The sequence below is a fragment of the Capricornis sumatraensis genome, chromosome 1, assembly GCF_032405125.1.
Source record: "Capricornis sumatraensis isolate serow.1 chromosome 1, serow.2, whole genome shotgun sequence".
Lineage (NCBI taxonomy): Eukaryota > Metazoa > Chordata > Mammalia > Artiodactyla > Bovidae > Capricornis > Capricornis sumatraensis.
This window is the reverse complement of record NC_091069.1, coordinates 129,367,712-129,390,747: the sequence shown is the minus strand read 5'-3', so window position 1 is coordinate 129,390,747 and position 23,036 is coordinate 129,367,712. Positions and strand designations below refer to the sequence as shown.

The 23,036-nt window shown below is 37.7% G+C and overlaps 1 protein-coding gene across 1 annotated transcript in view; it reads left to right on the top strand.

Moving 5' to 3' along the window:
- Positions 1–23,036, top strand: part of LOC138077595 (multidrug resistance-associated protein 1-like) — a 92,481-nt gene that overhangs the window by 44,563 nt on the left and 24,882 nt on the right. The window contains exons 13-18 of the mRNA XM_068969683.1: positions 2,767–2,943; positions 6,795–6,962; positions 9,038–9,200; positions 13,620–13,695; positions 21,144–21,204; positions 21,701–21,920. Of these exons, the coding sequence (XP_068825784.1) occupies positions 2,767–2,943; positions 6,795–6,962; positions 9,038–9,200; positions 13,620–13,695; positions 21,144–21,204; positions 21,701–21,920 (865 nt within the window). The remainder of the gene's footprint in view (positions 1–2,766; positions 2,944–6,794; positions 6,963–9,037; positions 9,201–13,619; positions 13,696–21,143; positions 21,205–21,700; positions 21,921–23,036) is intronic.

Genomic DNA, 23,036 nt, shown 5'->3' with positions numbered 1-23,036 from the left:
ATCATTTAGGAATGCTTAATGGTAATTGTTTGATGATATTAACTAAATTGCAACCAATTATGGAGAAATGAATGTGGTTTATAACATAATTTGATTAGGTTTCTAATTATCATTCATTGCAATGTTTCCTAAGTAATTACGGCCATTCCATTTCTAAGAAATGGTGTAGTTGCTCACAAGAAGGATCTCTGACCTAGGAAAATCTCAGGAAAATAATAATTATTAATAGCTTACATTTAAATTTCAGCTTTTGGACTATGGAGAGGTCTACTTCCAGCCATTTGTTCTATTCTTAAAGGTCAATAGGAATAAGAATTCAACACGTTCTTCATCAGCTATTTCTTTTTTGAAGTAGTACTTCAGTGGGTATCCAATGAATTTTTCCTTAGACCTACTCCCTAAGAAGGTAAAATATTACCTAATCACTCCTTCTCACTTCTGACAATATGGAGAGGCTCTGTGAATATGAAACTAATGTCTTCATAGTTTTTTTGTTTTTTTCCTCTAGGAAAAATCAACTCCAGACCTTTTAATTTTTGTTCATGATGTATTATTCCTTGTGTCTATATTTATTCTCCTCTGGAGAAGGAAACCACAGCGCCCTCCAGTATTCTCACCTTGAAAATCCCATGGACAGAGGAACCTGGTGGGCTACATTCCGTGGGGTCACAAAGAGTCAGACACAATTGAGCAACTAAGCGTGTCTTTATATCTTTCCTGATTCTAGGTCTTTAGTGATTAATTGGTAAAGAATCCACTTACAATGTGGGAGACCTGGGTTCCATCCCTGAGTTGGGAAGATCCCCTGGAGAAGGGACTGGCAACTGCTCCAGTATTCTGGCCTGGAGAATTCCATGGGCTGTGTAGTCCATGGGGTTGCAAGAGTCAGACACAACTGAGTGACTTTCAAGTTCAAGTTCAATTTCATGTCTTTATATCTTTCCTGATTCCAGGTTTTTAGTGATTAATTTTTTATTTATTTTTCTCTCATCGAAACATATTCTTAATTTGGAATCAAGCATAATCAAGCATAATTTCAAGGACTTTTTCTGATAAGATTACACTTAATAAATACCACTACTTTTAACTTAAAATATACTATCTTTTTTACTTATGTTCTCTTTAAAGATTACAATCAGCCATTAGTCTGTTGATCAAGATGACTATAAATTTTCCTAGCCCAGTTCAGTACAGTTCAATCACTCAGTCATGTCTGACTCTTTGAGAACCCATGAACCACACCATGCCAGGCCTCCCTGCCCATCACCAACTCCCGGAGTCCACCCAAACCCATGTCCATCAAGTCGGTGATGCCATCCAACCATTTCATCCTCTGTCATCCCCTTCTCCTCTGCCCTCAATCTTTCCCAGCATCAGGGTCTTTTCAAATGAGACAGCTCTTCACATCAGGTGGCCAAAGTATTGGAATTTCAGCTTCAACATAAGTGCTTCCAATGAACACCCAGGACTGATCTCCTTTAGGATAGACTGGTTGAATGTCCTTGCAGTCTAAGGGCCTCTCAAGAGTCTTCTCCAACACCACAGTTCAAAAGCATCAATTCTTCAGTGCTCAGCTTTCTTTATAGTCCAACTCTCACATCCATACATGACTACTGGAAAAACCATACCCTCAGATGGACCCTGAGAATGTGACTGTATTTGGAGATAGGGTCTTCAAGGGGGCCATAAGTTAAAATAAGGTTAATAGGGTGGGCCCTTTGGCTGATATCTTAGGAAAAGAAATTAAGACACATACACAAAGGAAGGACCGTGTGAAGACTGGGGAGAAGACAGCCATCTTCAAGCCAAGGAGATGGGTCTTAGGAGAAACCAGTCATGCTGTCCTGGTCATGATGCCAGTTGTCTTGCTGTTCACACTGTGCCCACTGTTCGTTGAACCCAGGGTAGGCAAGGTGCAAGCTAAGAGGCTGGAAGCAGATGCGAAGAGCTGCAGGAACTGCAGACATGTTTATTCTCTCCTGGCTGGCACAGCAGCTGTAGCAGCAGACACGCTTTTCTCTGCTCTCATGGCTGACCCAACAGACGCAGCCGTGACATAGCAGTAATGCCACCACTTTCTAGGTGGAGCTCACATATCCCTACAGCACAAATAGCTCGTGACCAACCAAGTACCTCATGATGCACGTGTGCAGTGCTATGAATGACCTCAGCTGTCACATTCATAGAATGTGGGGTGAGGGAGTCTGAACACACCATCTTGGCTAATTTACTCTCTCCTCACATGTGCCAACACCTTGATCTCAGAATCGAGAAGAAAAAAAAAAAAATTCTATTGTTTAAACCACTCAGTTCATGTTACCTTGTGAGGGTAGGAAGAGCTGACTAGTAAACGCAGTGTCTGCCAAAAATCTCACCAGGGACCTTTGATAGAAAGGAAATGGGTTGCCTTTTCTTTCTCCAGGGGATCTTCCCAACCCAGGGATCAAACCTGGGTCTCCCGCATAGTAGGCAGATGCCTTTACCATCTGAGCCACCAGGGAAGTCTTGATAGAAGCTACTTGAAAGTAAATAAAAAAAACACAAAGTAATTCATTTGAAGGGGCCTCTAATAAAAATACATAAGATTAAAACAGGATATGATTAAAATATATATGGAATATATTTACATTTAAGAAATAATCTAATTTTTTAAAAAAATTCAATTTAAAGGAACCAAAACCGTGGACAAATATGTTCCCCTTATCAGGCACATGCAAGTTCTCCTTTCCCCTGTCAAGAGTATTTCTTTTATTTTTTCTTTTTTAGGGCTCCGTGGCTTATGTTTCCCAGCAGGCCTGGATTCAGAATTGCATTTTGCAAGAAAACATTCTCTTTGGCTCTGTCATGCAGAAGCAGCTTTATGAAAGAGTTTTGGAAGCCTGTGTTCTCCTTCCTGATTTGGAGCAGTTACCAAATGGAGATCAAACTGAGATTGGAGAAAAAGTAAGGAAAACATATTTTATCCCATGCAGGAATAACATTCCAATCAGCAGCACTAATAAAACATCTATAGCCCTTTTCCTGAGGTCTTGAAGAGCTACACAACTATAATTTTTAAAAGTTATTGTAGAAGTCCTATGAAAGACATGGCAATATTAAGGATGAATAATTATTTATTTTTTATTGACTACTTGGAAAGCAGGTTAAAAATCAGCAGGAAATTCTGTTGTTAGTGTCTGTACAGGGGAATGAAAGCCCACCAAGAGGATCATCAACACTTTGCCTTAGTTTCTGGCATAATGCTCTTCGCTATCTAATGAGGGAGCAGTAGTTTTATTTCTTTGTGAATCTCTTGCGCACAAAGTCAAGCCTAGGAGAGTAGCAGCGGAGCCCCAGTCTCCAGCGGTGGCACCAAGACCAGGTTCCAACAAAGCTCCGAGACGACGCTGTCATTATGTACCCGTTCCATGCTCACACATTCTTCCTTAGGAGGAGCTTGTTTCCCAGACGTCATATCCTTTGTTCTACTTGTTTTCATCGAGTTAATGAATAGTGACTCCGGGAGTTAGTGATGGACAGGGAGGCCTGGCGTGCTGTGATTCATGGGGTCACAAAGAGTCGGACACGACTGAGCGACTGAACTGAACTGAACTGAATGAATAGTTATCATGCTGCCCAGTGTTTTGTAGTTAAAAACAAAACAAAGTAAGATATCACAAGTCAAATAATGAATCCCAAGAGATTATCCCCAATCCTTGACTAAAATCCATTAATTAAACCTGAATGCAAAAGCAGCCTCTGCCTATGATTCACATGTACTATGAAGATAAGTAAATAATCCTTAGTGTTTTGAATTTCTGAGAAGAGAGTTACCATCATGTTGTTAAGCGTTTTTACCCTAGCCTCTTATTATTTAATTGTCTTGTTATATAAATTGAAAACCATAAACAAAATTGTAGAAAGTGCCAGTATTTAAAATCTAGGATGTACACTTTGCTGTACATCTGAAACTAACACAACATTGTAAATCATCTATATTTCAATAAAATATAAAAGCTAGGACAAGGTAGATCTTACCTTTTAACTAGACTTACACTGTTTTTATTCATAACCTGTTAGTTTGCAGATGTATGTTTTCAAAGTGTTAAGTAGATTTAATTTTTTGCAACCTCTGTGTTTTTTCTGGCATCTTCACTATCCCTCTAGGCAATAGCACCATAGCTAAAATTATACAGTAATGTGACTCCTTCAAACTTGTTAATACATGTTGAATATTTTGCTGATAAAGCCAATCTTTAATAATATGAAATAGCTAATGCGTGTATGCATGCTCAGTCGCTTCAGTCATGTCCTACTCTTTGTGACCCTATTGTAGCCCACCAGGCTTCTCTGTCCATGGGATTCTCCAGACAACAATACTGGAGTATGTTGCCATTCTCTTCTCCAGGGGATCTTCCCAATCCAGGGATCAAACCAGCGTCATTTATGTCTCTTACATTGGCAGGCAGGTTCTTTACCACTATTGCCACTTGGGAAGATGGAAATAGCTAATCGTATGTAACTAAATAATTAAAGTGGAAAATTAAAAATGTGAACTATAGGTTTAATAGTCCTTAAGTGTTATTACCACTTTTAAATTCTGCTTTTTATATTTTATAATTAAATTTCTCCCAATCTGATGATGTACCTTAAAAATGTAATCGAATATTTCGGAAGGATATCTGTTTACAGCTGTGTATGGTCTATGGGTTCACAAAGAGTCAGACTCAACTTGCCAACTAAAAAATGAGATGACGAAGATAATGAATGTGGGATTTTCTTCACCTTTATTATCTTTTTCTTTGATGTAATTCAGTTGAACACAAATATTTATTAATCTGTTATTTGCCCTTTTTCTACAATGGAGGGCATAAGGGTGAGCAAGAGAGCTATCACTTTGTCTGCAAGGGATTGGAATCAACTGGATCTCTGCCAATGATGTTATCAATTGCCTTTACCAGTATTTATTTGGACACTATGTGCTGGGAGTGCAGGGATAAACTAGGTAGGAGTGGATAGGAGAATGAGATGCTGACATGAGTATTGCTATTTCTAGCGATGGATGAGTAAACAGAAAACTATAAGACAAGAAGGGAGGGAAGGAATCGCTTTACCTGAAACTCTGGGTAGAAGATTGATTTCAAAGAATACTTGCAGTGGGTAGCTTTTGAGTTGCAAAGGGAGGGTGTGGGTACCCAAGCAGAGTGAACACTCTGTGCAGATAGGAAAAGGCAGGCTAGTCTGATTGTAGGTCAGTCACTTGAGGGCAGCATTGGGTGAGTGGTTGAAAGATGAATTTATGCCAAAATATAAGTGCCTTGGATTTCTACTAAGGAATTTTCTGTTGCTCGTGAATGATGAGAAGAGAAAGATGTGACTATCCAAGATTTTTAAGCAAGATGACATAATTGCAGGATACATGATGACAAGTCAGAGGACGGATTAGAGAGAGAAGTGATTGAGTGACAATAGCTAATGTGTATTATATCTGTACTCAGGATTGGATTCATCCTAGATACTTTAAGCTCATTAAATGCTCATGACAAACCCGTGATTGGAGACTGTTACAATCACACATACTCACAGATATATGTATCATATTACTTTGTTGTATTTATGTATCATATTACTTTGTATGTATTTTTTTTGCTCTTGTCTCCTTTGCTAAAATATGACCTCCCCATGACAGAGGCTCAGTTTCATTTATCATTAAATCCCAAGTGCTAGCATAGCTCTCCACCCGAAGAAGGAATGGCAACATATTTCAGTATTTTTGCTGGGGAATTCCACAGAGGGAAGCAGGCTACAGTCCGTGGGGTCTCAAAGAGTCGGACATGACTGAGAGACTAGCACTTTCATATTCTTTAACAGCTCTCAGAATATAGTAGATATTTGTTGAGTAGAGGGAAGATGAAAAAGGCAAAGAAGCAATGGTGTTTTATAATTATAGGGCACTGGTTAAGTTCTGTGCTGCATGGAGAGCTTTTAAACCAGATCTGTAAACACTAAATATAAAATAAATCAAGTAAATTGGGCCTGGCCACATAATTCTCCATACATAGCTGTACATGTCGATTCTAATTCTCACATAGAGTGATGTATATTCCTTTTTCTTGCTTCTTAGAGTTGTACTTTTGCCAGCAAGATTTGTAGTAATCTTTCTACAGAAGAAAATAGGACATGTTGATTACTGCTTTGGTAATTTAGCTATTATTCTCAATTTCCTATATGTCAATTTAAAAATTATCAGCAGTGTCAGTATACAAATGACAGCCAAAAAAGTCTCCTTTAATATTCCACAGGCACAACCTTTCAGAGGTAAGGAAGTGGACATTGTTTTCTCCATAACTGTTAGTGTCTACTTTTTAAAAGTCAAGCAATTAAGAGAAAGCAGATATGTCTGTTAATTTACACAAATTAATGGCACTAGGAAATAGAGGCTTTTGGAATTTCAGAAGAAAGAAAGGTTGAAATGTGAATCCTGAGTTATTACTATCCCTGCTACAGGAGAGAATTTGGACATAACTGTGTTCTTTGGGGGCTTCCCAGTTGGCGCCATGGTAAAGAACCTACTTGCCAGTGGAGGAGACCTGGGCTAGATCCCTGGGTCAGAAAGATCCCCTATAGAAGGGAATGGCTACCCCCTCAGTATTCTTGCCTGGAGAATCCCATGGACAGAGGCACCTTGTGGGCTCCAGCCCTTAGTGTCGCAGAGTCAGACGTGACCGGAGCGACTGAGCACACGCTCATGCACGCCTGTGTTCTTTGAGATTTACACATTTTTCCTATTTTTTTTCCTCCTGCTTCATTTTCAGGGTGTGAATATAAGTGGTGGACAGAAGCATCGAGTGTGTCTGGCCAGAGCTGTCTACAGTGGGGCTGACATCTACCTCCTGGATGATCCCTTGTCTGCAGTTGATGTTCGTGTTGCAAAGCAGCTTTTTGAAAATGTGATTGGGTCCTCTGGCATGTTAAGGAACAAGGTAGCCACAGCATCACAGATGCTTGTGTGAGGGAAGGGGAGAATAATCTACGTAGCATTGGGTGCCGAATTCTAATACTTTATTTATTGGTGCAGAGTAGTCAAATTTCACCTAAAGAATGGGATGGTATATTGCTCTTTCACAGACTTTAATGAACATTTAAAAATTCTTACAAGTTTACTTATGTGATTATTACCTCATTGACTCATACTGTGTCCAAAGGTGATTTACACATCAAAACGAGTAATTTAAGTTTAGCTGACCATTTTTTGGAAAAATGGAATTTTGTTGTATGGCACTCTTATGGAAAATAGTATTTATTATTTTTTACTTAAAATTAGGTATTTTAAACACAACCTTAATAACAATCCAATTGTTTTGTGAAGGAACAAAAGAAAAAAGAATTAATATTTACCAAGTGCATATCATATTTGACACTAGTTAAATATGACTAATTTGACACTAAATTTGTTCATTTAGTTCTTATAGAAAGTCTCTGAGATAAGCATTATCAATACTCCTGTTTTATATATGAAGAGACTTGGAACTCATAATGACTTGATATAGTTTGCCCAATTTAGGAACCACAGAAAATTTTTTTTTTTTTTTGGCTGTGCTGGGTCTTCCATTGCTCTGCAGGCTTCCTCTAGTTGTGAAGAGCAGGGTCCGCTCTCTAGTTGCGGTCTACGGGCCTCTCATTACAGTGGTTTCTCTTGATGCAGAGCACAAGCTCTGTGGGCAGGAGTTTCGGTAGCTTCAGCACATGAGCTAATAGTTGTGGTTCTCAGCTCTAGGGCTCAGGCTCAATAGCTGTGGTACGCACAGGCTTAGTTGCTCCGCAGCATGTGGGGTCTTCCCGAATCAGGGATGACACCAATGTCTCCTGCATTGGTAGATGGATTCTTTACCACTGAACCACCAGGGAAACCCCAAGAACCACAGAGATTTTTAAAAGTCTCTCTGACTGCAGAGCCATATGCATGTATCCACAGTGTGTGCTTATAAATTTATTTATACAGAGAATTCTGGAAAAAGTAAATAAATGTATAAGATGGCAAAATAAATATTTAGGTAGATCACAGACAAATGTCTTTACTTATTGAAATGAACCCAAGATAAATCTTCTCATTCAATTTAGTGTATATTATACAATAATATGGAAAGATTTAAAATTAAAGATTATGTGTTATAACTTAAACATGTTTTTGTAACACTACGTGCATGCTAAGTTGCGTCAGTTGTGTCCAACTCTTTCCAACGCCATGGACTGTAGCCTGCCAGGCTTCTCTGTTCATGGGATTCTCTAGGCAAGAAAACCCACTAGAGTGGGTTGCCATGCCCTTCTCCAGGGCATCTTCCCAGGGCTCGAACCCAGGTCTCTTGCATCTCCTGCATTGGGAGGCCAGTTCTTCACCAGTAGCACCACCTGGGAAGCCCCTTGCAACAGTACAGGACCTTCAAAAAAGGACGCAAGAATGACAGTTATAAGACTGTTTTTAATTTGTTGTAAATTTGATTCATTCTTAATGAATGAAGAAAACCTGAACTAATGGGGTAAAACATTTGCTAACTTTTTTAAAAATTTTTGTCAAGTAGTGTATCACCATTCACTGTGAAATATTTATGTGCTATCTTAAACTGGTGCCTCCCAAGAATTATACTCTAAAATAGTAAAGACAAAAAATAATGATTGCTGCTCTCTTTTTTTAAATTTTATTTATTTATTTTTAGTTGTGCTAGGTCTCCATTGCTGTGCAGTCTTTTCTCTAGCTGCAATGCATGGGCCTTCTTATTGTGGTGGCTTCTGTTGTTGTGGAGCACAGACTCTAGGGTGATCGGGCTTAGTAGCTGCGGCATGTGAGCACAATAGTTGTGGTCCCCAGCTCTAGATCACAGCCTCAGTAGTTGTGACGCGTGGGCTTAGCTCCTCTTCCCCGACCAGGGATGGAACCCGTGTCCTACATCGTCAGGTGAATTTTTTACCACTGAGCCACCAGAGACACCCTGAAGCTCTCTTTAAAATAGTTATTTTGACCATCCTTTGTTAACCCAAGGGATAAAATACTCTTTTTCAGACTCGAATTTTAGTGACACACAACCTCACACTTCTACCACAGATGGATCTCATTGTTGTGATGGAAAGTGGCAGAGTAGCACAGATGGGAACATACCAGGAAATTCTGTCTAAAACCAAAAATCTCACGAGTTTGCTTCAGGCCTTCAATGAACAAGAAAAAGGTGAGGACACAAATAAGCCTAAGATACAGTGTGCTAACCCATTCTGAAAGGCCATTGATTGTCTGATTTCTTACTCCGCATTTTTCTTCATTCATGATTGTTAAGTCAGGAGCCGAATATCTTCCTTTCTCTAGAAAAGAAACAAATACTTTGGGATACATCAGCTAAAAATCAACCTCATATATGATTTTTAAGCAGAATGTTATGCCCCAGGATCAGTTTGTTCATCTATGAAATAAGAGGTTAGATAATTTATGAACTCTACTGCAAATTTAGGATATCATGAATCTAAACATTCTGCTTTGTTTACATTAGATCCATATCAAATAAATAATAAGTCTTTAAACTGTATTATTGCATGTTGTGGGAGAGAGACAAACAAAAAGAAAATCTGAAGAATGACAAAGGGGAATAATTGCTGTCTAACTTTTACAAAACAACTAATGAGTTTATTTACTACTAATTCGTATTTCTATAGTCCTAGCATTTTACATTAAGATCCAAAGATGTTTGTATAAGTGAAGCTGTTGATCTTTATGTAATTAGGACGCAAGGGTGTTTGAAATCTAGCATTAGTTTAATGTTCTAGAGACACATCATTTTCTCCCTCTGAAAACTTGATGTGCTATTATCTCTTTTCTCAGCTATAGATGGTTTCTCATATAGACCGCCATCATGATCCTTGTGCTGCACCTTTCCAGGACACCACTGAGAAATGACTATAAAATCAGTGAACTATTTCAAAATTCCAGGCTAAAAAGAAACACAGGGTTATGTCTTAGTATTTTCTGCATGAACTGTTATCTATTAATTCGCTTTACATTTTACCTGGATGTTAAAAGTCAGAAAGATATGAAACCAGTTCATAATAGGATCAGTACAATTTAGTATATGAATGCCATGAAATCAACAAAACAAAGCCATTTTGCTGGTTTTTTCTAAGCTAAACACATCAGGTATGCACTACTATTCTTTTATTCCTTGTTTACACTCCTTTCTCAAATTGAAATGTTCTACATGTAGATGCATTCAGAAATATCTGATGCATCGTCAGATGGCTGTGGTCATTCTTAGTAAGAGAGGCACCTTATCTTTTCTTAAAGGCTAGCAATTTTGGAAATGAGCCCTTGCCTGCTTGGTCAGCCTAAGTAATAACTTACGTTTAGTGTGTAGGAAAGGCAGGTCTATGAGTATCTCTGAGGGCTAGAATGAGGATGCAGTCTGTCATTGTTTCTGTCCCCAGCACTTAGGTAGCCTCATGCTAGGTACTCCATAACTGTTAAACAGATGAATTTGCCTCCATTGTTTCTACCAAAAGTATGTCTCTTCAGAGTTAATGGAATGATTTGTAATGAGCCAATATTGCTATTTATTGCTATGAGCCAGTATTGCTATTTATTTTAAAGATCACATGAAATATAAGTTACATTACCTTGGGAAATATAGCTTTAAAAGCAGGCAATATGTAAGTTTTAAGTTCAATATTTAATTGACCATAAAATATGGAATACACTTTTGAAAGCTGTGGCTCTTGTTTAAATCTCCAGTTTTGGAAAAAAACATCATTCCTTCCCAGCACTGATAAAACTTCTTAAGTACACCAGTCCTCTGCGGTAACAAGTGGAAAATATTCTTGAAGCTGGGCTGACATTAATAGATGTTACAATCTCACCATCAGAAAAATGCCATAATTAGAAAAATGTAAATGGAACTTTTTTCTAATTATTTCAATATTGTGTGTTCTCTGTTACAATTCAGAAAGGTGGTGAGTAGAGATCATTTTTATACTGGAACTAGAATATGTTTTCCAAAGTGAATATTTCTGGGATTTTGATTTTTTGGATGCTGAGTAAAAGATACATGAAAGCTTTTAAAAAGCAGGCAAAATAGTACTCATGGTAATGCTAGATAGATAGATATATGTAAAAGGTCAGCCATATATATTGTCATTTTATTACTGATCACACGGAACAGGGCAAAAAATAGATTAACTGATATAAAATTGATAATAAAACATCCCAGCAAACAACTTCAAATCTAGTTACAGTTAGTGTCACATGCCTGCAGTTATTTCCCTTGGATTTGGGCCAGCTGTGTCCAGTCCTCTACTATGTCCCTGCTCTGCCTTTCCTCACTGCTGATGACCCAGACACTTCTTCTTCTCCTATCATTCGCCCTCTCGCTACCAGAGCTGATGACAGATAAGTAGAGTTTATGGGCTTCCCTCATAGCTCAGCTGATGAAAGAATCTGCCTGCAATGCAGGAGACCCCGGTTTAATCCTAAATCAGGAAAATCCACTGGAGAAGGGTAGGCTACCCACTCCAATATTCTTGGACTTCTCTTGTGGCTCAGCTGGTAAAGAAACCGCCTGCAATGTGGGAGACCTGAGTTCAATCCCTGGGTTGGGAAGATCCCTTGGAGAAGGGAAAGGCTACCCACTCCAGTATTCTGACCTGGAAAATTCCATAGACTGTATAGTCCATGGGGTCGCAAAGAGTCGGACACGGCTGAGCGACTTTCACTTTCTTTCAAGTAGAGTTTATATTATTATTTGGTTTGGATATATCAGATCTCCAAAAATCCATCCAGCTCTGAAAAACCTACAAGTCTCACCTCATGGGTATATTATAAACCAGAATCGATCAGGAGTGAGAGAAGACTTTATCAAAAAAGATATGAAAAATAAAAGCCAAAGGTATGAAACATAAAGGTAAATTTACATATTTATAACTTTAGGCTCTTATTCATATTAATAATACTTATTATAGCTAGGATGTCTTGGATATTAATTTTGTCAGTATATTCACAAATGTTTTGCTTAAATCTCTCCCAAAACCCAAAACCTCCTGAGGCTGCATGGTCCTGATTTTACAAAGAGAATATGTATCTTGCACACGTTAAGACAGATGATAAATTGTAAAATTTAAATCCATCGCTGCCTCTGTTGCATGCCAGGGGCCAATCAAGCTCTTAAACATTATATCAAATTTGTAGGAACAAGCCCATTGACTTAGAGTGAAAGACAGGAAGGAACATGTCAATCTTTCTCTCTCTCTCTCTCTCCCTGTTTGTCTCTTTGACAACTTTGGGCTTTAGGCAAGTCACTTGTCCTGAATTTTACTTTTCCCTGAAAAATATGGATAAGCTTACCTATTCTATTCTCTTTATCTTATCAGGTCATTCTGATGCTCAAATTGTACAATGTATGTGAACATATTCTGTAAATTGTAAATACGTAAATTTAAATGTTTATCATTATCAACTATGAAGATGGAAATGTGCCTTAGGCAGAAGTGGCTACAACATCCCCAGATTTTCATTCTGTGAAACATGGAATCCTATGTTTCAAAGAGGCACTTGATGCAAATCAGATGCTTCCTTTAAGGGCCAGATGTTTATTTCTATAAATAAGAAGCATAGAATGCATGTAGAGAGCTCAGACATCTCCAATTCCTTCCTTTTAAAAATAAGAAGTCTGAAACTCAAGTATTATACTATGAAAAAAAGACAAAAGTCTGCCGAACTCGAGATGTTTCCCATGGAATTCACTAACAGCAATTTGCACCTCAGGGCTTCTTCAGTGGCTCAGCTCATAAAAACCCTGCCTGGAGTTTAGGAGATGCAAGAGACAAGGGATAGATACCTGGGTTAGGATGATCCTCTAGAGAAGGAAGGGGCAACCCCCTCCAGTATTATTACCTAGGAAATCCCATGGACAGAGGAGCCTGCCAGGCTACAGTCCATGGAGTGTCAAAGAGCTGGACATGATTGAGTACACATTCATGCTCACACAACTTGAGCCTTATTCTTATAGTTCCAGATATGCGACTTTGATTTGTGTAACCTGCTTTACTTCTCTGTACTTTTTATCTGTAAAATAAGGATAATTGTAGGATCTTCCTCACAGGGTTACTTTTGAAACATAAGAGTTAAAATATATAAAATGTTTAGAATATTGCTGACACATAGGAAGCTGTTGTTAATATTACTGACATTAGTAAGAACAAGACAGAGATTTGGGAATTTACATTGCATTTTCTTAACAATTTTCACCATAATAGCATTTTACAATAATAAGACTTGATAATATTCCACTTTTCTTTTAAAGAAAGAAAACCATTCCACTTTGGCAAGTATGAAACCCTTCTGTGGAAGATCCAAAACAACTTAGCACTCTCTCTAATGTCTAAGAAAGAATTTTCTGTAGGCTTTTTCATTATAGAACCTTAGTTTTATCAGGACATTACAGGACATTTTAGATGAGGGGAAAATACTGGGGGAAATGGAAGGGCTCCCAGTATACCTGTGAATCCAGAACACAAAGAATCCTCTAATTTGTATAATCCTTCATGATGTTTCTATTTTGTGCATTGATTGCCTTTATGGATATAAAAGCACTCACCATCTTCTTCCCCAGCTCATGCTTTAAAGCAAGTCAGTGGAATCAACTCCAGAACTGTACTGAAAGACCAAATCCTGGTGCAAAATGACAGGTGAGTATTAAGGACAATACTAGATTTTTGGGGATTATAGACTAATTGATTACATTTTTAGCATTTAAAATGTATCCTATAAAAAGGATCTATATGTTATGATGGATATAAAATGTACTTAGTGGTTTCCAAATTTTAAACTATAAGTTACACGGTTGTGTCAAAGTATTTAAGTGAGATGTATCTGAGTTAGTTTGGGAAACATAGTAAGTCTTAGTAATTTCTAGTCAAATTCTACTAGAAGAAATCTACTCTGATTTGTGCATCTAAGTGCTAATAATATCCCTCAAATGAATCTATTTAGAAAAATGAGAGGAAGGAAGGGAAAGAAGGAAGGAGAGAGGAAAGAATAAGAGAAAGTGAAAGAGAAAAAAATAATAATAAAACTCTGACTCTGACTGAATTGTTATATTATACTTATTTTTCCTTTTTGTAAATAACTAAAATGAGCAGTGATTGAAGAAAATTAGCCTAATCAGCTATTTGCCCTAATTCTACCCCCAACAGTTGCAAAGAAGAGATTGAAAGAAAGAAAAAAATAATAGTAATGAGTCATTTAAAAATAAACACCTAGAATTACTGAAAGCTGCCTTGTGTCAAAGTTGCTAATGTTGAGAGCTGGAATGAACTACAGAGAAATGAGTACTTTAGAATCTAATAGCTCAGAATTTTGTAGTTTCAACCTTGAATTGTTTTAAAGGATTGATAGTCCTATGAATGTGTATATGATACAGGTGCTGCACATTGGAGCTTTGTTTGTATACCAGGTTTAGATGAGTAGGTAAACTAAATTGTTCCTCTTTGATCCTAAAGACCTTGGACTGCTTCTTTTTTTGGCTAGGTATTGTCATCCAGTCTCTTGACATTAGTTACCTTTACTCCAAGTTTATATCTCCAGCCCAACCTGTCCTCTGAACCCCAGAGGTGGACCCTCCTCTTTGACATCTAATCTCAGCTCATGGCAACACTGTTCTTCCAGTTACTTAGATAAAAATATCTTGCAATCACCCTTGACCTCTCTCTTTTTCCACATCCAATCCATCCTCAAATCCCCGTTGGCTCTATCTTCAAAGTATATCGAATAACCCGGAATTCAAACACTACTCATCAATTTCACAGCTACCCTTTGTCCAAATCACTATCATTTCTCACTTGAATTATTGTAATTGTCTTCTTATGAGTCTTCCTGCCAACAGCCTGTCCCTGTACTGTCTGTTCACAACATACATCAAGTTGTTTGTTTCACAGATATGAGTCAGATCATATCAGTCTTGTGTCCCAAATCTCCAAAGATTCACACCTCAGAGTGAAATCTCAAGTCTTTACAAGGGCCTGTTAAGGGCTTCTCAGGTGGTGCTAGTGGTGAATAACCCCCCTGCCAATGCAGGTGGATGTAAGAGATGTGGGTTCCATCCTGAGTCAGGAAGATCCCCTGGAGGAGGGCATGGCAACCCATTCCAGTATTCTTGCCTGGAGAATCCCTTGGCAAGCTACAGTCCACGGGGTCACAAAGAGTCAGACACAACTGAAGCCATTTAGCACGCACATATGCTTAAAGCCTTGGGGGACCTGAACCTGTTTATCTTTTTTATCTCAGAACCTCATAAAGCTCATTTCACTATTCTATTCCAGCAGCCCTGACTCTGCTATTCCTGGGCCATCAGACACGCTCCTTCCCTTGGATCCCACTGGTTAGGGCATTTTTCTCCCAGATATGCACATGGCTTATGTTCTCCCACCTTCTGCAAGTCTTTCCTCAAGTGTCACCTCATCAATGAAGACTTGTCCAACCCCCCTATTTTATATCACAATACTTCCTATCCCTTCTGTGCTTTTCTCCCCATAATTTTTATTAATTACCTGCATAGTAGAAAATGTATTTGCTTGTATTTTGTCTTTCTCTTACTTCTAGGTTTTAAGCTTTATAAGAGCAGGAATTTTTGTCTTTTTGTTCTCTGTTACTGCCATCTAAATAACACATTTCAACTAAACGCTCAGCAGCTTGTAACCTGGTGTTCAATAAGCATTTTGAATGGATGAATAAATAACTAGAAACTGAAAGAACACCCAGGGAACTTTAAACTATCATTTTATTTTTTCTTACCATTATAACAGTGTTTCATTTATATGAGTGCAATTTTTAAGGGTCTCCAAGAAAAGCAAATCCACTGAAGCAGAAACACTGAAGCAGACTTTGAAATTTGTGTGCTGTGGCACACATCTCTGAATCATAGTTTCCATTTGTGTATAGTCTCACCATACACTCAACAAGTAGCTTGCTTTAAAGGTTAAAAGTGAAAAAGTAATAATTATTGTTGTAAACATAATCATACCCTTTCCTCTATAATAAATCATTTTCCTTGTTTATAAGTCATTGAGCCTCTCAAAGTTTTGGTGGACCACTTTTGCAAAATTTTTCCTTAAAAAAAGAACCCCAGTCCTTATAGAGGTTTGTTTACAGATCTGGTTTCTAAACATTTATCAAGTTATGGAGGCTCAAACAGAAACCAGCTTGCCGAAAGTTACTTCTTCAGTAAAGATCACATCAAAAAGATTACCTCATTCTACTATGGTACATTCATGTCAACACAGTCTGGCCTCAAACTTACTTCTTAATTACTAAAAGTAATTAAAAATGATGGAAGTGTTATTGGAGGTCCCTGAGTCCCCCATACCATTTTTATGTTGTCTATGAGAGAGAGATCAGAGACTTATTTTCATTTCTCCAAAATATGTGCATTTCTTTACATATTTCCATGTGTTTCCTACTTTATGACTTTCTATACGATCCCTAGTCTAGCTTTCTTTTTTTTAATCCACTTTACTTTTTGATAAAATAACATTATATGGAGAAAATTTTCCTGACTTTCAACCTAACTTGTATTTCTTAAACTTACTCAGTTATTTCAATTTGTGCAGAATTAGAGATTGGAAGATACAAGGAAGTAATAGCGAGAACAAAGACTCTCTACAGGTGGATGTACTGAGATAGAACAATGAACCTTCCTTGTGGAAGGATTCTCAGGAAAACTGACTACCCATCAAGAGAAAAGGTGGAAAGGAATGTGGACCAAATAATGTTTGAGAGTCTCTCCTTTTGAAATTTAAGAATTAGAATTGCTTTATGACATTAGTTTTGTTTTCAAATAGGGACTAAAATAATTGGAACTGTTTCAACATTTTATTCTTCATTTTGTGGTTTAATTTTGTATGGTATATATTAATTATTTTATTTCCTTAAAATCCTTATTACTATCTTCCTTGAATAAAATAAACTGGAAATGCCATTTTAGTATCTAGACTGCCCCCTTCTGGCTTTCATGTCAGATTCTATTAATCACTTTAATTCTCCCATACATACTCCATACTTTGTAACTGTATGCTCAGTTCAGGGTTAATGGTTTCAGTATGTTAATTTTATATATTTTATACAAAAATATGCAGACAGGTATTGTGCCAACTTTCCCAAGTGTTTCTGAAGGACAGAACAAGACTCATTTTTAAAACTTCTCTACCAGCACAAAATAATTTGCTCTTTTAAAATTCAAATAAAACCTGTTATTCGCAACAAAATGCCCAGGATCAAATGCAGTATTTTTGTGGAAAAAGAATAATTAACATTGTGGTTTGGAAAAACTGAAACTTTTTGTGTAGTGTTCATTAGATTATTGGTCTTTGTTAGTTATGTCTAATTAAGATGCTTTAATTCCCTTTTAACAGTTGGGTTTCGTAGCATTTTATATCCCACTACATTAAGAATTAATTTTTTGGCTTGACACCAATGCTAAATTTGCTTATCCAAACAGAAGCCATGCCAAGGGCTTGAAGGATGATGACAGTAATTAACCCAAATCATATACCAGGAGCTATTCCAATGAAAGTGTCTGTGAAATAGTGTATCTTTTTTTCTGATGGTGAAACTGATCTGGCAAAGGGCATGTATCGCGACCTCCCACAGAATGTTTCTTGACAGAAATGCCAAAGATGGGCAGGGAAAAACTACTGAACTGATCAAATAGCCATTTCTTATTCTGATAAACGGAATAGGAAGCATGGAGAAATGGGGGCATGCATATACCTCAACTCAGAATTTCTAGAGGTCAGTTTGATATTTCATATATCAAATGACTTAAAACTTAGCGTGTCTTATGCTCCTATGTCCTTCCAAGGGACCATGAGAGATATATACAGAAAGAGCATTATAGCAATAATGAAGTAGGAAAAATCTGCAACAGGCATACATTTTGATTTTGTTAAGTCTTACTTTAGTAAATAGATAAAATCTTATGTTGCCATATGACAGAATAAAGTGTTATTATAGAATGATATTTGAGGTTGATTATATTTGTTGTTGTTCAGTCACTCAGTCGTGTCTGACTTCTTGCGGCCCCATGGACTATAGCACGCCAGGCTTCCCTGTCCTTCACCATCTCCTGCAGCCTGATTAAACTCATGACCACTGAGTTGGTGATGCCATCCAATCATCTCATCCTCTGTTATCCCCTTGTACTCCTGCCTTCAATTTTTCCCAGCATCAGGGTCTTTTCTAATGAGTCAGCTCTTCACATCAGGTGGCCAAAGTATGGGAGCTTCAGCTTCAGCATCAGTCCTTCCAATGAATATTCAGGGTTGATTTCTTTTAGGATTGACTGGTTTGATCTTCTTGCTGTCCAAGGGACTCTCAAGAGTCTTCTCCAATACCACAGTTCAAAACCATCAATATTTTGGCCCTTAGCCTTCTTTATGTTCCAACTTTCACATTCATACATGACTACTGGAAAAACCATAGCTTTGACTGTACAGACCTTTGTTGGCAAAGGTCTGTACCTTTGTACAAATATCTCTGCATTTTATATTGAGTTGCAAAGACCATGTGTACATTAAAAAAAAAAAGTAAGACTGGTTATGGAGCAACATTTGAATTATGACACCACACATATTGGAGAAGGAAATAAAAACCCACTCCAGTGTTCTTTCCTGGAGAACCTCATGGACAGAGGAGCCTGGCAGGCTACAGTCCATGGGGTCACAAAGAGTCGGACATGACTGAGAGACTCACACACACACACCACACATAAAGACTCTAGCAGTACTCACAAGCACCTTAGTACCAGATATCTCTGGAATATTAGCATTATGAGTATTTCCCTTCGGCTTCTATTCCTTCTCTGTTTTCTTTCTTCTCTCTCCTCCTTTGTCCTTGTTCTTCTTTGTGCTATTCGGTATTTTCCAAATATTTCTTCAGCAATACAATTCCAGAAGAATTGACAGCTCCATGATGATGGTTGGAAATGTGTCAAGATTGAGACAGAGGAAGTGTTTTGGCCAAAGTAAGCTTTAGAAGAGGTAAGAAATAACTGGTTCAGTGCAGGGTGATTGAGATGAACAAGTAGAGATGAAGCAGATGGCAAGTAGGCTTTTTACTGTATGTATCTGGAGCTCAGAAAAGAGGTTTGGACTTGAGAAATCCGTTTGAGAGTCACCAACAGAGAAGTTTGTTGAAACTGGGGGTGGAGGTGATTGCTCAGAAGAGGAGCATACGGAAGGAATAATGGCTAGAGCTGAGTGTCGTGAAATATAAATGTTAAAAGAAGACAAAGAAACTAATGGAAACCCAGACAGGTGGAAGAAAACACAAAGGTATGATGGTAAGGAAGTAAAAGGAAACATATCTTAAACAAGCGGATGATGAATGATGTTAATTTCTATGAAGAGTTTAGGTGAGGTAATTTTCAAAGTTTCCCAAGAATACTGTATTCTTGGGATAAAGTACAATTGCACTTTCTTTGCCAAGGCCCCACTGATGGAAACCCTTTCAGCCAGGTGTTGGAAAGTTCAAGGAGAAAAAAAAAGGTGGTTTGGCAGAAAAATATTTGGCTACAGAAGGAAGGCAGGAAGTAAGAGGGTAACTGAACATAGGAAGGAGGGTGGAATCATTTTTGTGGTGATGGCATTAATTATAAGATGAGAAAAATGTGTAGTTCTCTGTGGGCTGATGGGAAAGAAATGCTTGAAAGGAAGTTGAAGATTAAAAAAGAGAGAACAATTGAGGATCTTAAAATTTGCCTTACGATAAAATGATCCCTTGCATCGTTCCTTTAAAGATAGGTTTCCAGGGGGGGAATCTTACAGTCTGCATTTTCATCAAGCACTGTCAAGTGACTCATCAGCAGGAAAGTATGGAAACAATTGTAGTTAGTAAATGTATTTTGAGGAAATGGGCAGAATGTGATTCGGATCATAAGGTTCTCCTTGGGTCTGAGGAGAGAATTATCTTTGCTTTTTATAGGAGAGAGTCAGAAAAGGCAGAGTGGAGATGCGGGTAAATGTAGAAGTGTGGCGACTGACTTCCCTGTCTGTGTTGATGTTCTCCATCAGAAAGGATGTGAAGGCCCCTTCTGAGAGATGCAAGAATTTCTAGGCACTATGAAAACCCACATGGAAGGAAGATACTAATTTATGGTGGAGCCAGTTTGCAGGGCTTTATGGTCTTCTGAAGTAGCACTCCACATATAGGGAGCAAGTATGATCAGCACTGACTTGTGAGTTCTAATGTTGAAGCTTAATAGAAGGAAAAGGAAAACTATTAAAGTTTACAATATCACCACCATTTGGGTGAAATGTAATCATGGAGTACAGGCTGAATAATGAAAAGATTCAAGACAGGACATAGGTGTGCTTAGCCCTGAGAGTTTTCCTGAACGTGGGACCGTTGATTCTAAAACCAGGAAGATCCCAGGTAAACCAGGATCATTGATCATCCTAGGGAGCATGGATGATAGAAAGTTGCATTTTTAAACTGGGAGTCTCGATAGAATAAGAACCAAATATAGTGAGACTAACTGAATGTACAATTTAGAAATAGAAGAGGCTACATTATGGCCAGAGGCTGGAATAATTAGAGTTGAGTTTTCAAAGGTGGATTAGTTCCAGGTAATAAGATTCATGGTTTATGGTCATGAAAGCTGATTGCCAGTGTAGCATGCTGCTGACAGACTCAGAAAGTATGAAGGTCACGAAGTTGAAAAGAGATTGAGTTGAATGCAGTTGTCCTTTGTCAGCGATGCCATCTCCCAGAATGGTGGCAGAATGAGGTGACATGAATTAGCTTGATGCTAGTCTTCTGGTAGGACAGGAGGCAAAGACCTGAGGAGGCACAGATTATGGTCCAGCCAGATGGAATTAGCTTAAACAATCTAGGAGTTCGGCTCAAGTTTGCAGGATAATTTTCTAGAAGAAACAGTGGAAAAATCAGGCAGTATGGAAGAATAAACAATTTCCCTTCCAGAAGATTAAAGAAACAAAGTTATTATCAAAGCAAGTCAGATTTGCTGTTAATGAAGCAGACGAATATGTAAAAAAATGGATTGAGAATGTATAACTTTAAAAAAATGTTTGGTTGATCTAAAAATCGAAAGGAAAAAAAGAACGTTGTCTTGCTTTATCAGGCCCTTATTGGATCAAAGGAAACAGTTCTCAGTGAGAAAAGAAAAGATTCCTGTTGGTGGGGTGAGTACCAGAATAATTATTGTTATTTGTTACTAACCACTCCCATATAAGTATTATTAACAGATACCATCTATTTTTTATTGAATTTGAAGGGAGTTGCTATATAATATTTTGAAGAAATTAAATGACCTGTCGGACATTAGAGTGATGTTTAATTATTTAGCTATGTATATTTAGCTGTGTATACTCTTATTTACTGAAGATATTTAGCTGTGTATATTTCACTGTGTATATTCTTGTTAGTGATAGTAACTAACATTATTTGAGCACTTATTTTAAAGCCTTCAGGAAACTTTTCAGGTACTTTGCTTGTACTTATAAGGTGGCTACTATTATTATTCCAATTTATAAATGAGTAATCTGAGGATTAGAGGAGTTAGCAACTTGAATCGAGGTCATAAAGCATAGAATATATCACAGTAGGTTTAAATCTAGCTTTTAGTGTGACTTTTAATTACAGTAATTTATCATTTTTAAAAAACAATTTTGCTTTTAGGTGAAGTTTTCAGTCATTCTGAAGTATCTTCAAGCCTTCGGCTGGCTCTGGGTGTGGCTGAATGTGGCCACTTGCCTGGGGCAGAATTTGGTGGGAACTGGACAGAATCTCTGGCTTAGTACCTGGGCAAAAGAAGCAAAGCACATGAATGATTTCACAGAATGGAAGCAAATAAGAAGCAATAAATTAAGCATCTATGGATTACTGGGATTAATGCAAGGTTAAAAAAAAGTCTAGCTTTTTTTTTTTTCAGTTGCTTTTCTTTTCTTTTTCTAACCTAACTGATCTGGATGCAAGCATAAGGCATGTTTTTTTTGTTTGTTTGTTTGTTTGTTTGTTTTTAAATCTATGTCATAATATTCAGATACTTTGGGATAATTCAAATGCATATATTTTTAATTCACCATATTTGAGAGAGTACACAGAAACTTGTATGTGTCAACTACATGACCCATACTAAAAAATTTGTCTCATTTAATCTTGCCAGTAAGTATTTAGAAAGGTATCGTTATCCCAGTTTCACAGCTGAGAAAATGGAGGTTTATCTGTTAAGTCATTCAGGACTCAAAGTCTTGACTACATGGCCATTCACTGTATGTGGTAGGCTTGTGACTGATGTAAAGATCAGTAAGTGAGTCTGTTAAAAACTGCATTGTAAGTAAAGTTTAATACTACATGGCAAGCAATATTTGTATAATAGTAAAAGATGACACTGGGAGGGGGAAAGCTATATTTGATTGAGAGATTAAGATAATTCCCAAGGCATAGTTGGCATTCAAGGCGACACTGAAAAGACGGATTGAGTTTTGCCAGATCACAGAGAAGGGAAGGTGAGAGGTCCAGAGAAAGATGTTCATAAAGATGGATAGGAAAGGGGAGGGGATCCAGGCATAGCTGAGGATGCCAGGCTGAGTCATCTTCAGGTAACTGATGGGGCAGGAGAGGAAATGGAGGTAGAAAGGTAGTGTGGAAATGTGTTAAAGATGATGGTTAGAAAGGCAAGTGGAAAACTTTGAGAATTGGGGGAAAAAGAAATGACAGAATTTGGAGTTATTTTTCAGAATATTAATAAACTTGGCGATGAAAAAACAGATGGATTTTTATTGGAGGAACTAAAGTCAGAGACCAGGGAGAAGTTGGGATCGGTAGGGATAAAAATAACCAAGTATTGTCAGGAGTCTAGATGAGAGATACTCTAGAACAAAAAGATCTCTTATCTGATCAATCTCCTTGTCACCCAAAGCATCTAGTCCAGTGCTAACCAATGGGTAGGGTGTGGAATATGGCTGAATATAAAGTATGAATGGAGGAAGGGTCAGAGAACTGCAGTGGGGGT